The following is a 13,691-nucleotide window of genomic DNA, read 5'->3' on the forward strand; positions in this document are numbered from 1 at the left end:
GGTCATATTTTATTAAGTTTATTTTATCAGCTAGCATATTATCATCAATTATGGATATTGAAAAGTGTATAGTATATTTAGTACAAACATATCTGAATTTTTAAAAAAATTATTGTCAAAAGTATTACAGATGTCCCCTTTTCCCCCTCCACCGATCTGCTCCACCCCACTCCAGGCCCCTCCCCAGGCCTTTCCCAAACTATTGTCTGTCTAAACTATTGAGCTATGCATATATGCATATAAATTCATTGGTTAATCTCTTCACACACCCCACCCCTTCCTTTTGAAATATGTCAGTCTGTTGCATACTTCAATGTCTTTTGTATCTTTTTCGTTATTCAGTTTATTTTGTTCATTAGATTCCATATATAAGTGAGATCATGTGATACTTGTCTTTCTCTGACTGGCTTATTTTGCTTAGCATAATACTCTCCAGGTCCCTTTCTGCTGTCTCAAAGGGTAAGAGATCCTTCTTTTTTACAGCTGCATAGTATTCCATTGTGTAAATGTACCATAGTTTTTTAATCCATTTATCTACTGATGGGCACTTGGGCTGTAAAAGAAACCAGCATCAAAATGAAAAGGGAGCCCACTGTATGGGAGAACATATTTGCCAATGATACATCTGATAAGGTGTTAATTCCCAAAATATATAAAGTACTCATACAACTCAACAAAAGGAAGACAAACAACCTAATTAAAAAATGGGCAGGGGACCTGAATAAGCACTTATCCAAAGAGGACATACAGATGGCCAAGAAACATATGAAAAAATGCTCAACATCACTAGTTATCAGGAAGATGCAAATTAAAACTACAATGACGTACCACCTCACACCTGCCAGAACGGCCACCATTAATAAGTCAACAAACAACAAGTGCTGGTGAGGATGTGGAAATGCAGTACACTGGAATAACCACTATAGAAAACAGTGTGGCGGCTCCTCAAAAAATTAAAAATGGAGCTGCCATTTGACCCAGTGATCCCACTTCTAGGAATATATCCTAAGAAGCCAGGAACACTAATCAGAAAGAATATATGCACCTATTTTCATAGCAGTGAAATTTACAATAGCTAAGATCTGGAAACATATCCTATTTTTTTATATACCCTCTTTTATTTATATTTTTGCATTTTTACTACTTTTCAAAGATTCAAAGTACTTATAACCTCTCACTACTACTGTGGTTTTGTCAGGTTCTTTAATTCTATCACATTTTACTTAAATATTTTAATGGCTTGTTGTTGTTGGTAATCCTCACCTGAGAATATGTTTTCCATTGATTTTTAGAGAGAGTGGAGGGGGGAGAGAGAGAGGGAGAGGGAAAGATAAAGAGAGAAAGGGAGACATCATGTGAGAGAGACGCATCTATCGGTTGCTTCCCGTCCTCGCTGACCTGGCTGGGGAATGAGCGGCCACCCTGGTAGGTGCCTTTGACTGGGAACGGAACCTGAGACCCTTTGTACCCAGGCAGATGCTCTAACCACTGCGCACACCTGCCAGGGCAAATATTTTAATGCTTTAATATTTGCCACATAAAAGTACATGAATGACATGCTATTTATCTGGGTTTTGGAATTTAAAGAAATAGAGTGATTTCCTTTGTCTAATAAGTGCTCTTCCCATGAATTCTATTTTTTAAAAAATTAAGATTGAAACAACTCCTTCGTTTCTCTTTCTTTAAGCAATAATTACTCACCATTGATTTTTTTAACTTTTCTTTAGTATATTTGGTGTTGTATCTTTTTAAAACAGACTATAGTTTGATTTGTCTGTTACCCAAATTATTGTCTGTGTCTTTTATAAAAGAGAATGTATAGCATTACATTTGGACTTGGCAGGCATGGGCACAAATCTTAGCTCTGCTTCACCCCACCTTTGTAAACATCAGTTTCTTTGTCTTTAAAATGAAGATAAATAATCTTTCCTTATAGGGTTACTGCCAGGGTTAAAGGAGTTAATGTGTGTAAACTTGCTTTGTGGTACAAGCAAAAGCCCTGGAAGTCAGAGGAAGTTGTTATGATTACCTGAAAAGACAGTATGGTAGGCGATTATAAACAGGGGCTTAAGAGTAAAATAGAATTAAATTCAAATTTGTCCTCTATTACTTACTAGCTTTGTGACCTGGGTTACATAACCAATCCTTCTTAAAAAGGAAAATGATATCTATCTCATAAGATAAGGGTGATGACTTAATAAGCTATTGTATACACCGTGCTATTTGTCCTCAATGATTGTTACTGCTCTGTGAGGATGCTCAACTGGCATATTTATTTTCATAACTGTTGTTCTTATACATAATCTGAATCTGGTTTTGTGTACTTTTTTTTTGTCTGTACTTGTAGTTTCTGACTTTTGTTATAAAGAATATATATATGTCTATATATATTACAAAATGAGCAGAGGGCCTGAATAAACACTTCTCCAAAGAGAAGTGTACTAGATATATTATATGTAATATACCTATATATAATTATGTAATATTAAGTGATTTGGAAGGTACATACTCTGTTTTTAAATAATGGTTACTTTACTAAACTTCAAAGATTTTCTTACCTTATATTTTTTGATTAGTAAAATCACAAATAAAAGGGCACGATTTTATTTTATTTCATTTCTTCTAGTTTCTATGCACTTTTATAGTATTTGAGAATTAGACCAATAATACTGCAATACAATTATGATTTGTTGCATTATGTATTTATTCTTTATCACCAATACTTTACATTCACATGGTTTATAAATAAATTTATAAAAATTATTTAATTGAAGTCTATGTTTTAGTGAATTTGCTATTCCCTACAAATTCTTTAACATCATGACTTCTTTTTTGAGCTATTTATTTGTTTAATCTCTCATTTACTTAAAATATTTTGGGGGCACTACTTTTATGGTGACATAGAAATGTTATCCTTTCTAAAACCCTAAAGTATATTTCAAATCCAAAAAGTATATTTGTTTTCTTCTGATGTGAACAAATACCTGACTAGATATTAATATGTCCCAATCTTTTCACAACAAAATGTGTAGTCCTTTACTTCAAATTTTTATTACACTGATTAAGTAATTTTTAAACTGATTTTTATTTTTTAATAGAAAATCTTAGTTAAAATATTTTCTTAACACTTTAGGGCTGTGTCTTCACCTTTGTATTTTAAAATATTTGCTAGGGCCTGGCCGGGCGTGGCTCAGCGGTTGAGCGTCGACCTGGGATCCAGGCCATCAGGGTTCGATTCCCGGTCAGGGCATATGCCCGGGTTGCGGGCTGCAGCCGATCAATGACTCTCTCATCATTGCTGTTTCTCTCTCTCTCCCTCTCCTTTCCTCTCTCTGAAATCAATAAAGATATATTAAAAAAATAAAATAAAATATTTGCTAGGGTGCTTTTAAGTCTGGATATATTTCTTTACCTTTTTTCCGGATCACAGCGAGCCCACAGTCTGCATACTCCATTTCCCACTACCCCGCTCTCCAAAGCTTTGTTTAGCTGTTATTTCTTGTATTGCCTGTCCTGTCTTAAATATGCCTGTTATGCAGGAGTTGGATCTCTGTTCTTCATACCTTCTGATTGTTTTCAGTCTTGCCATGTATTGAGAGCAAACCCTTCTCCAATCACATTCTCTATTTCAATAATTGACTTCACCCACTGTCCGTCTTTTTGTTGTGACCAATGTGGATTTTAATTTGCTATTGGAACTTCCGCTTCCAAGTGGATTTTATTCTTACCACACCTCCTCCTGCCACCTGGTCCCTTTCCATGTCATGTGCTTCACCTCATCCTCTCATCCCACCTAAAATGTCTTTCAACTCTTTGCTTTCATCTCAGACTGACTTTGACACCTCACATTGTTTTACAGTTACTGCCTTAGAACATTTTATAAAAAGTTAAAATATTTGTAAAAATCTTCAGATTGAAAAAGTTATAAATCGTTCGTTGAAATGTTCTGTGTGTGTGTGTGTGTGTGTGTGTGTGTGTGTAGTTCCCGTTATCTCCATGTTAATACCCTGGTACTTCTGTGGAAGATGTGACAATCTTACTCATGAAAGAAATATTTGCAGAAGTGTAATTATCCTGGGTTTCTAGGACGGAAAGTGCCTTCCTTTCCGCAGGAGTGATTTTTTAAGTTCTCATATTATTTGCTTGTCCCCTTCTTCAGTTCTTGAGAGAGAACACAGCTATAGAATCACGTTCACCAAGACATTTAATGTTTATTTATCCTCTGAGTCTATTCCTTGTGCTCAGACCAAATTTTGATTTCTGCTCTAGGAGCGCAGAGGACTTTGAGAGGTGTGGGTCACAGCTCAAGATCCCAGGGCTTAGCAGGCTTTTGTTCAGTGCAGCTGTCACCTGTAAGTGGCGTGTGATTCTTTGGCCTTATGTACTGACAGAGCTGCAAGTACTAACTCTCTGTATAAATTACCAGCAGAATTCTTCTTTATCATCCCATCCCTCCATCACAGAGCTTTACTTGAGGCTCTTAGGATGCAAAATGTAACATGAAATCCCTCCTCCTCCCTTCCTGCTCACAGGGCCACTCTCTGCATGTACACAGAAGGCCCACAGCTGGAGAGAGCAGACATTTAAAAATTAGCATCTGTGAGAGTGAGAGCTGTGGATCAGCTGGTGGACTGCTGGTTTTATTTGTTTCAATCTCCTTCTTCAATCTTAGAATTAATTGGATTAATTCCAGCCTCTAGCATTAGCTTTTTCCAGTCTTTATTTTCACTGTTATTAAGAATTCCATCTTATTGATGCCTTGACTTCACAAGTACTTTCGAGAAGCCACACTGTGAGCTGTTGATACATCACTATTTTAGATAAGAATTCAGCTCTTAAAAGAGTTTTTGCAGGTATGACTTTAATAAAACAGCTTTTGTGAACAATATGGCAAATGGAAAGTTATACTGAAAAAGAGAATTGAGTCCATTATCCTTTTATGGAGCACAAATGACCACATTTTGATAATTTTCCCTCTTTTCTTTTTTAATATATCCAGCACTGGCAAAAACAGCTGAAGAAAATACTTCAGAGACCAGCATTCTTTTTTCCCCAAATAAGGGTAATACCATCCACATTTTCCCAGGTCTCCTACTTATAGAAAATTTTATTATTTAACATTTATCAAACTGCTGCAGCACTGGGCACTTAGAGAACACACAAGATATGTTCTCTGATTATATCTTTCCCATGAGCACGAACACCCCCAAGAAGGCCAGCCAGTAATGACCGTGCAGTCTTTAGTGGAGAATCAGTGGGCAGACACTACACCAGGGATTGTAAACTCATGAGCCTACAGGGGCCAGGCAGATGGAGTTACTGAGTAGACAAGATTCAGTGCCTGCTTATTAAACACATCTGAATATTCATTATCACAAATAAGTATCTTAATTTTCTTGTTTTTATGATAACATGATTCTCTTTATATATTTTTCCACTTTTGATAGAATTATAATTTTAGAGAAATGTGTCTCAAAATAACATGGAAAGCATATTAACAAATGATAATAGCAGGCGTATTTGTAGCAAGTGATATGATAGTAGAAAGTGGTTGGAGATTTGAATTTTTATATGAAACATGGGTTTAAACATGTCAAAAATTAAATTTATATTGTGCAGATTATTTTGGAAATATACTTAGAAGTCAAATTTGACCACCATATGCTTCTGAAACAGTTTTTTTCCGTTAGATTTTGTTTTTTTGTATGTTGGTTTTGAAATTATTGCTTATTCTCATATGTTCTACTTTTAGTCCATGTCTAAGGCCAGCCAGCCAACCACATTTTAGAAGCTCTAAAAAGAATGCTTATGCTCATCTCAGGTTGGGAAGCACCGCTACAGGCAGCTGGTTAAGGCGGATGTGCTTCACCCCCTACCCCTCCCTCAAAGAAAGGGTTTGCCTTCTAAGAGCAACAGCAACAACAGATCCTGATGCAATGCAGTGCTGAACCGTGTGGCTGAGATCTGTGGATGTGACTCATGATCACAGCGTGGCAGCTAAGGTGTTAATGCTAAACCTCATCAGTTGCCATGTACAATGTCTGAGGTGAGGCTACATTAATAAAATGGGGTTTATTCTGGTGAGGAGAGAAAAGGCCCCTTGGCATTGTCCAAGAAAAAAATATAACAGAGAAAAATAATGTAACAAGTCTGGGAGACTTAAGCAACCTTCACCCTAGACTATGACATGAGTTTGTGAGCAGGGAAGATTAAGCAGACATGTCTATGTCCTTGAAGAAGCAGCCCTGACATGCCTCCAGCCTCCTTCGACTTGATAATGTTTACTCAGTAGGTTTCTAATTACTGATTTTATTGTATAGACACTTTATTATTTGGCAGGGGACTAATGAATGCAAACATTCTAGTGACTGGGAAGGAATCTAGTCACTGGAATGTATAGATTTAATAGGTTGAAATTGGGAGTTATAAATTAGTCTTATATGAACTTGGTTAATATGACTCGGACTTCAAAACTGTGATCAACTCCAAACTCACTGACAAAATTCAGGTCTCTGGCTTGCAACATGAAGAACAGACCTTGTGAGGCTCCATTTTGGGAAGGGGTGGAGGTGTGAAAGCAGCACATTCTGCTATATCACTCTGGCATTTTCTAATTTCAAAACCAACTTGGGAAAACTGATTTCAAAACTGTATTTTGATGGAAACTTTTATTTGTGATCCAAAGTCCTCAGGATTTTCCTTATATTGAGTTTCCATGGAAATGGTGCCAAGTAATTTTTTTTTTCTGTTCCTCGGGAAAATTCCTCAATTTAGCAATAGTGTAACTTCCTGGCAATCCCTTGGCAGTTGTGAACATAGGGCATCTGAGACATACTTTCAGTGGGAAAATAGTTGGCTCTCATAGTCCCTTTCCCTTTCAGCATATAGTGAAAGAAATAATTTAGCCTTTTCTTAGAGAACTTCTATAGTCCCTTTAGAAAATTTTCACTCTGACAAACATTTAATAAAAGGGCCTCTTTTGTTTCTACGAAATAAAGAGATTATCATTGGTGAAGCATGTATTGCTTTTCCTATTATACCATGAAATCCCAGGACATCTGAAGAGTATTTATTAACTCAGGAATAAGAAATTTTGATTGCCTACTATGTCCTATGGACTGGATGGTCATAAATAATCTGAAAAGGTTTAGACAAAAATGGTTGGACACTGTAAGTCCTTTTCAGTACTTAGAGGTCTTTAATTTAAAAAAATATTCCCAATTATTCTTAATTATCTTCTTTTTCTCAGATTGCAGTAATCAGTGAGGTTTTTTTTGACATTTCGTGAGGTTTATATTTCTTTCCTCCTGGCAAATTGAATAATATTCTTTTCCATTCTGCTAAATTACTGATGTCCAGCGTTCCCTAAAGGACTCTAAGGAAACTGCTCTAAACTGAGCAATCAAAAAATCATCAAGAAGTTGGATTTAAATACCTAGAAAAAAAAAATCTAGAAAGAAAAAAAATCGATTAAAAATTTCAGTATCCTAGCCCTTAAAGAGTTTTAAAAATCTGGTAATCATTGACAATGGTGAAGCAAATTAGGTAACAAGACATGAACAGATATTAATCCCTCAAAATTTTATAATTAGGTCTTCATTTCCTTTTATTATTCTCTCCTCTCCATTTTTTTCTGGGCACAGAGTGACTTTTTCTATACACATGGCAGGGTAATTATCGATCTCATCTAGGCTTCGTGGCTTCAAGTGGCAGACTTTCCATATATTGCTCTCTGTGCAACAACTAGAATGAATAATTGATAAGATCAAGCACTGTAAGGATCTCTTCATTACACTGGTTACTTGTCACCTTCCTTCAGCTCCTGTGCCTTCTTCACATTTCCCCCTTAAGTCTAACAGAATTTAATTAAAACATGATAATTGAATAATTTATAAAAAATGCTTCAGGGAAATAGCCTCCTAAAGATCTCAAAGCATCCCCTCTCCTTACTCTTTCCAAAGCTCTGTGAGGTATGTGGGAGAGTCCACAGAGGAAGAATCTTTTCTAATTTGTTTAATTCTGCATTGACTGTTTGATCCTAATTGCACAATGATCTCCTATGAAGTTCTGCATAAGAGAGCTAAAGGCACAGTGGTAGAATAATAGTAGACTTACAAAGATTTATCTCTGTGCCCTCCCACCCCCCAATATGGGATTATTACAAATGAAAATTGTCCAATAGAATCTTTGCATGTTAATCTATTAGCAGAATATCCAAGTGATTCATCGGAGGCTGGAAGTTCAGCTTCATCGTGTGTTGCATTCAAACACCATGTACTTAACTGGAAGAATGATCAGGGGAGAACCTTTTTTTGCCGTGGGAAAGACTACTTGAAGTCATGGGTGAATATCAATTATTTTAGGGACACAGTTTTTTTTAGAGGACAATACATGGCGTCTTAGGAGCAGGCCCATTGAGGTTCAGTGGTTGTTAGAAGTTGGTACAGTCACTACCCAGCCATCTTCACATGGTAGAAAAGGTGACTGACTATGGGAGTGTTTAGTAGCTGTTGTAAAATTTCCTGGTTTCATTTTAATGCCACTCTCAATAATTTACCAGTAACAATTTCAAGGTAATATTATTTTGGACTGAATTTATTTCAAAGGTGGGTTGAGATTAAAAGCATCTGCTCACGTCGTTGATTATTGAGCTAGCCAGTGTTAGCACCACCTCTGCCACCTTTTATGGTTTTCATTTTTGAACTTTAACCAAGGCCTTATCATCAGAAAAATAATAATAATAAATAACTAGATTCTCTCTTTCACTAGGAACCAACTGTGAACGGGAAACTTGGGGACAGCTGCCTCTTCATCGAGCAAGAGGAAAATAGTCTCCTGTATGAGATGTCTCTGTAGCTACAGTTTTTAGCTCTTCCTGTCATGACAAATTGCTCAAAAAATGTTGGATCAAGTGCTGAAGGTAAGAAAACAGTGAGAAAGGGGTGGTATAATCTTTGATTGGAGTTCAATGCAGAGCACAGAAAACCCAGACTGGTCCCATCTTGGGGGCAATCAATCTTCTGCCCCTCCCTCCTAGTAATTTCAGAGGCTCCTCTTTACAGGTTTATGAAAGCAGAGTCTCTGATGCATGTTCGGGAATTTGTCTTCCTTAACGTTCCTAGAGCCCTGATAACATCATCAACATCACCACAAGTATTCTCACAAGGCATTTCTTGCCTTTGTTAATTAAAGTAATTTTCTTGCACTAATCTTATTATGGCAAAATTATATTTGAGTAAGACAAAGTTAAGAGTAAAATTAGTCAAGTACACTTATTTATTTCTATCCCAAGAGAGTTTATTTAATATTCATAACACTTCTTTAATTCTTACTTAGAGATAGTGAAATAAACTGAAGTTTGTGTCAGTACCTTGTTTCCTGGGACCAGGGAACTTGTCACCATCAGATTGTCTTCTGGCTGCCTTTTGTCGAAACACTAAAAAAATATAGCACATGTTATTAATTGAACATAATTACAAATAAGAACAAACTCTGGAAGGCTCCAAGAAACTAGAATGCAACACATTATTTTCCTTAATAACAATTCTTGAATTGTATTATTTTTGAGTAGGAGGATTATTAAATTTATAATTTTCTCATTTGTGCAGCTTATCAGTCATTTCAAAAGGCATTTTCTGTGGGCTGATTAGTATAATGCCAATGGAATGCCTCATTAAACTATTTAAATCAAGATATGATTCCATTTTGATATCAGGTAAAGATAAAAACTGCATTTTGTTAAAAGCGATAAATGTTAAAATCATATGGAAAATTCCATTTGCACAGAAATTACTCATGCTGACTTCTTGGTGATAAGCAAGGATAATGACTGTTTCTTCCAAAACAGATGAAAAGACTGCTGTATTTCACAGATGTAATAATGAAAACGGCACTTTATTCCTGCATCATCTAGCTGGACCTCAGAGCTATTCAAGCTGCTTATTCGAATTACTCCATTATCTGAAAAGTGCTTTGTTCTCATGTATTATTTCTCACTTGAAATTCTGTGAGGCAAGTCAGCATTACTCATCCCATTTTGCAGATAAAAGATAAAACTGATTGTTTAATATTTATTGAGCACCCACAAAGTTCCGTGTAGCTTCTGGCATTTGTTAATGAAAATGTCTCTACCCTTTACAACTTGACTTTAGAAACAGAATATTGCACAGTTCCATTTTTTTTTTGTTTTTTTATGGGTGTTTGAATTACAGGGTTTGGGAACTGGAAGAGGCCTCGGAGACCTAGTTCAACCTCATATCTTTATAGATGAAGGAAGTGGAAGTAACTAAATTGAAAAAGGGCTAAGTAATTTTGCAGTGATAGTAGAGGTGTGATTTAGACCCTCAGGCATTGAACTTGAATCTATTGCTTGGTTCTTTACAACACTGCTGTCTCTTCACTTCCATAATTATTTCTGTTTAAAGATCAAGATGGAGCTAAGGGGATTGAAAAGAACCTAGAGCATCTTCAACAAGCCTGTGTCTCTTGCTTACAAGGTTTTACTAGGATAATGAGGCTGAGGACATGGGAGGAAGAGCTGTCCAGTTGAATGGTGCTTGACCACCATGATCAGGAGACCACTCATCCCAGCAGTTACCATGGACCTCTGTCTTTGGTTTTAATATTCTTTAAACCCATCTAATACCAAGGTCATGTCAGGATTACTCCAGATGATACTTTTTCAAATTTAAAGAGTTCCCTAAATCACATTAAATCAATAATAATTTATTAAGCTTATATAGTTTGCCAGTTGTTTTCAAGAGAGAGGGTCTTCCACTCTATTGTCCTCTTTCTAACAGGAGAAGCAAAGATATTTTCAAGGTATGATGTGTTTAAAGAAAATTATACGCATGAAATATTTCTGGTTGAAGATCAATTTTCTGCTTCAAGTTAGTATTTGGAAAACATGCTAAATATAACTTACTGGCAAGTTCTGGGGTTTTTGGCTCACATTTTCTTTTTCTAAAATAAAATATACTGATAGATATATGGTCTGTGAATATATTTTAGGATATTAAAAGAACTTTTTACAAGTGTTGCTTGATTTTTTCCATTGGCCAGTTCTAAAAGTCTTGAAAAAATAAAACACTTTTGAAATTTTAATAACATGCAGACACTCCGTACTTTCCCCCCAATATTGTTAAGATAATAACTAAAACTGTTTAGACAACAAAGCTGTAGTGTGTCATCATTAATCTGGGAAATAATAGTAATCCAAAGGTAAATTCAGAAAATATGTTCTTCAAATAAAAAAGTACATTAATTGGTAAGTTTTAGGAATTCTGTTGAATTTTGAAGTTACAGAGAACTTGAAATGGAATTATTTTTTCCAACTTTTTGACATTAAATTGCTAAAGATCACTTTATGCTTTACATAAAATATATTTTATTGAATTTTGTAGACAACAAATACCCAGCCTCTGAGAAATACAGTAACTGTTAAATCAATACTCTTTTAGTTTATAGATTAAGAAGTTACAAATAGCATATGTATTTGTTGTTGAGATTTTACCAGGGTTTATAGTTGAAACAGCCTAGGATGAGGTGGAGAATCACAGTGGGAAAGTAGGGTGCTCTGAGTAGGATGATTATGAAAGTGCTGATAACAGAACTTTTTAAAATAGGATGTGCACTAAGCCACGTCCCACAGCACAAAGATCCTCTCTACCTATAAAACTTCCCTTGAAATTCTCTTCTAACTCACTTCCAGCTGCACTTATTACAACTGTTCCTTTCCTTCCCCCTACAGGCAAGTCTCATTTCCTTACAAAAACCAAATTAGTAATTAGCATATTGCCAAACACATTAATATTTCACTGCTGTGAAAACTCGGAGGTGTTTTTGAATATGAGGTAATCTTGGAAAAGACCTACATTAACTTGTTTCCTGAAGAAAGAGCTAGCCCATCAAAATGATCACTGACGCAAACATGCACCAAAAACATGAACTCTATTAGCCTTAGGAAAAGAATACACAGATGTAACATTCCAGAATTCCTTAGTCTTTCTCTTTATAGTAAATATTAGCTGAAACATTTTAAATTGCTTCCATCAGTGAAATCTTTGTTCTAAAAAGCTTTATACACTTTATATTTACCATGTTCACCCCCACACACAACTTTTATAAGAGATAAAAATAAAATCTATGATATGGTGAGAACTGAGCATTTGGTTATGGGTCACCCAGATTTATATGTGAAAGTACATATTTTTGTACTACAAGGTTGGTGGTGAGCAAGATGAGAGCCTATTTTAAACATATAGTAACTGAAAAAATAATCTGTATACCAGAATGTTAATGTACTTGGCAGAGTGGAAGGGTGCAGTTTTGTCTTAATATTTAACAACATGTGTGACATGGGAAACTGGCTTTATTATCTTGCCAATAAAGTTAGAGCTTTGATGAGATGATTTCAGTCAGCTCTGATGTTCTAAGATGCTGTAGATTCTTTTTTCCCAAGTCATAGCGGGCCAAATGGTGCCTGAATAAGCTCTTAGGTGAGTATAAATTTAAATAGAATACTATGTTTTAAGGAAGACATTTTTTTGCTGGGAGCTTAGCCTAATAAAAAACTAGAAAGTTAAATCACAGACCAATGTTAATTTTTTATAATATATGGAGATGACCCTGTCACTATGTGTTCAAATTCTTGGAAGATACTGTTTTTGACCACACTTGATTGCATTAATGTTCAAATAATGCTATCAAGGCAATTATGACGTACATCAACTCTGATGACTCTCTCCCCCACTGAAATCTTATTTTTCTCTTCCTACCTAAAATTGGAATTTGAGAAGAAAGAAAAGGGAATGCATTATTAGTAGTTGTCACTGCTTTTAAACATTAAAAGAAAGTCCATAAAGTAAAACAATTTTTGAGGTTCCAAATAAACTTAATGTAAATGTCCCAAATACCACCCCCATTTATTTTAAATATTGGCAGAAAGACTTCTGTAAAATTTTCTCTAGAATAGAAATGGCATTGAATGGAAAAAATTAGCATAGTATTAAATATTCAAAACGTTAAGCGAAGCAGAATTATCAGAAGAGCAGAGGAGGGAGAGAAGGTGAAATATAATGAATTCACTTGCACTATTTGTCTTCCCAGGTTGCTTCTGCAGGAACATTCTTCATGTCAACCTCATTTGTAGCCTATTTCAAGCAAAGAGACTCTTCCAGAGCTGCTCGTCTTAGGAAATCTGATAAAGCTTATTTGGAATTATTTCACAAGTAGCTAAGGTAATGGAAAGCCTGTGCAATTGTTAAATGCATTGATAAAGATATGAATTATGAATGACAAACCCCTTGATGTTCCATGCTCATTAAAAGTCTAAAATAGAACATTTAGAGGTAAATGTCTATCACTGATGATCATTCTTGAAACTAGAGATTTGATATAAAGTAAAATATATAGGTCTGTATTGTGCTCTGGGTTCTCAGGGAATGATACCGTGCAGGTAGCAGCACTGTGTTTATTTTTCACTCAACAAACTTCCATTAGGTTGCTAACTCTGTAGCCAAGGGCTGTGCCAGGTCCTGAGGACTCAAGGGTCACAGCTTCCATGCTGCCCTCTAGTTTGATGCACTCATTTAAGCAAAGGTCGAATGTGCCGTCAGTGCCTATTGATGAAAGAGGCGAGAGATAAAAATTATCAGAAAGGACGAAGGTCATAATGCAGCCCCTGTAGCCTT

At 35.7% G+C, this 13,691-nt stretch overlaps 1 protein-coding gene across 1 annotated transcript in view; it reads right to left on the reverse strand.

The window, feature by feature from the left end:
- Positions 1 to 13,691, reverse strand: part of BANK1 (B cell scaffold protein with ankyrin repeats 1) — a 249,140-nt gene that overhangs the window by 22,696 nt on the left and 212,753 nt on the right. The window contains exon 10 of the mRNA XM_087816091.1: positions 9,371 to 9,436. Coding sequence (XP_087672217.1) covers positions 9,371 to 9,436 — 66 coding nt within the window. The remainder of the gene's footprint in view (positions 1 to 9,370; positions 9,437 to 13,691) is intronic.

This window comes from Miniopterus natalensis, chromosome 1 (assembly GCF_054644295.1).
Source record: "Miniopterus natalensis isolate mMinNat1 chromosome 1, mMinNat1.hap1, whole genome shotgun sequence".
Classification (NCBI taxonomy): domain Eukaryota; kingdom Metazoa; phylum Chordata; class Mammalia; order Chiroptera; family Miniopteridae; genus Miniopterus; species Miniopterus natalensis.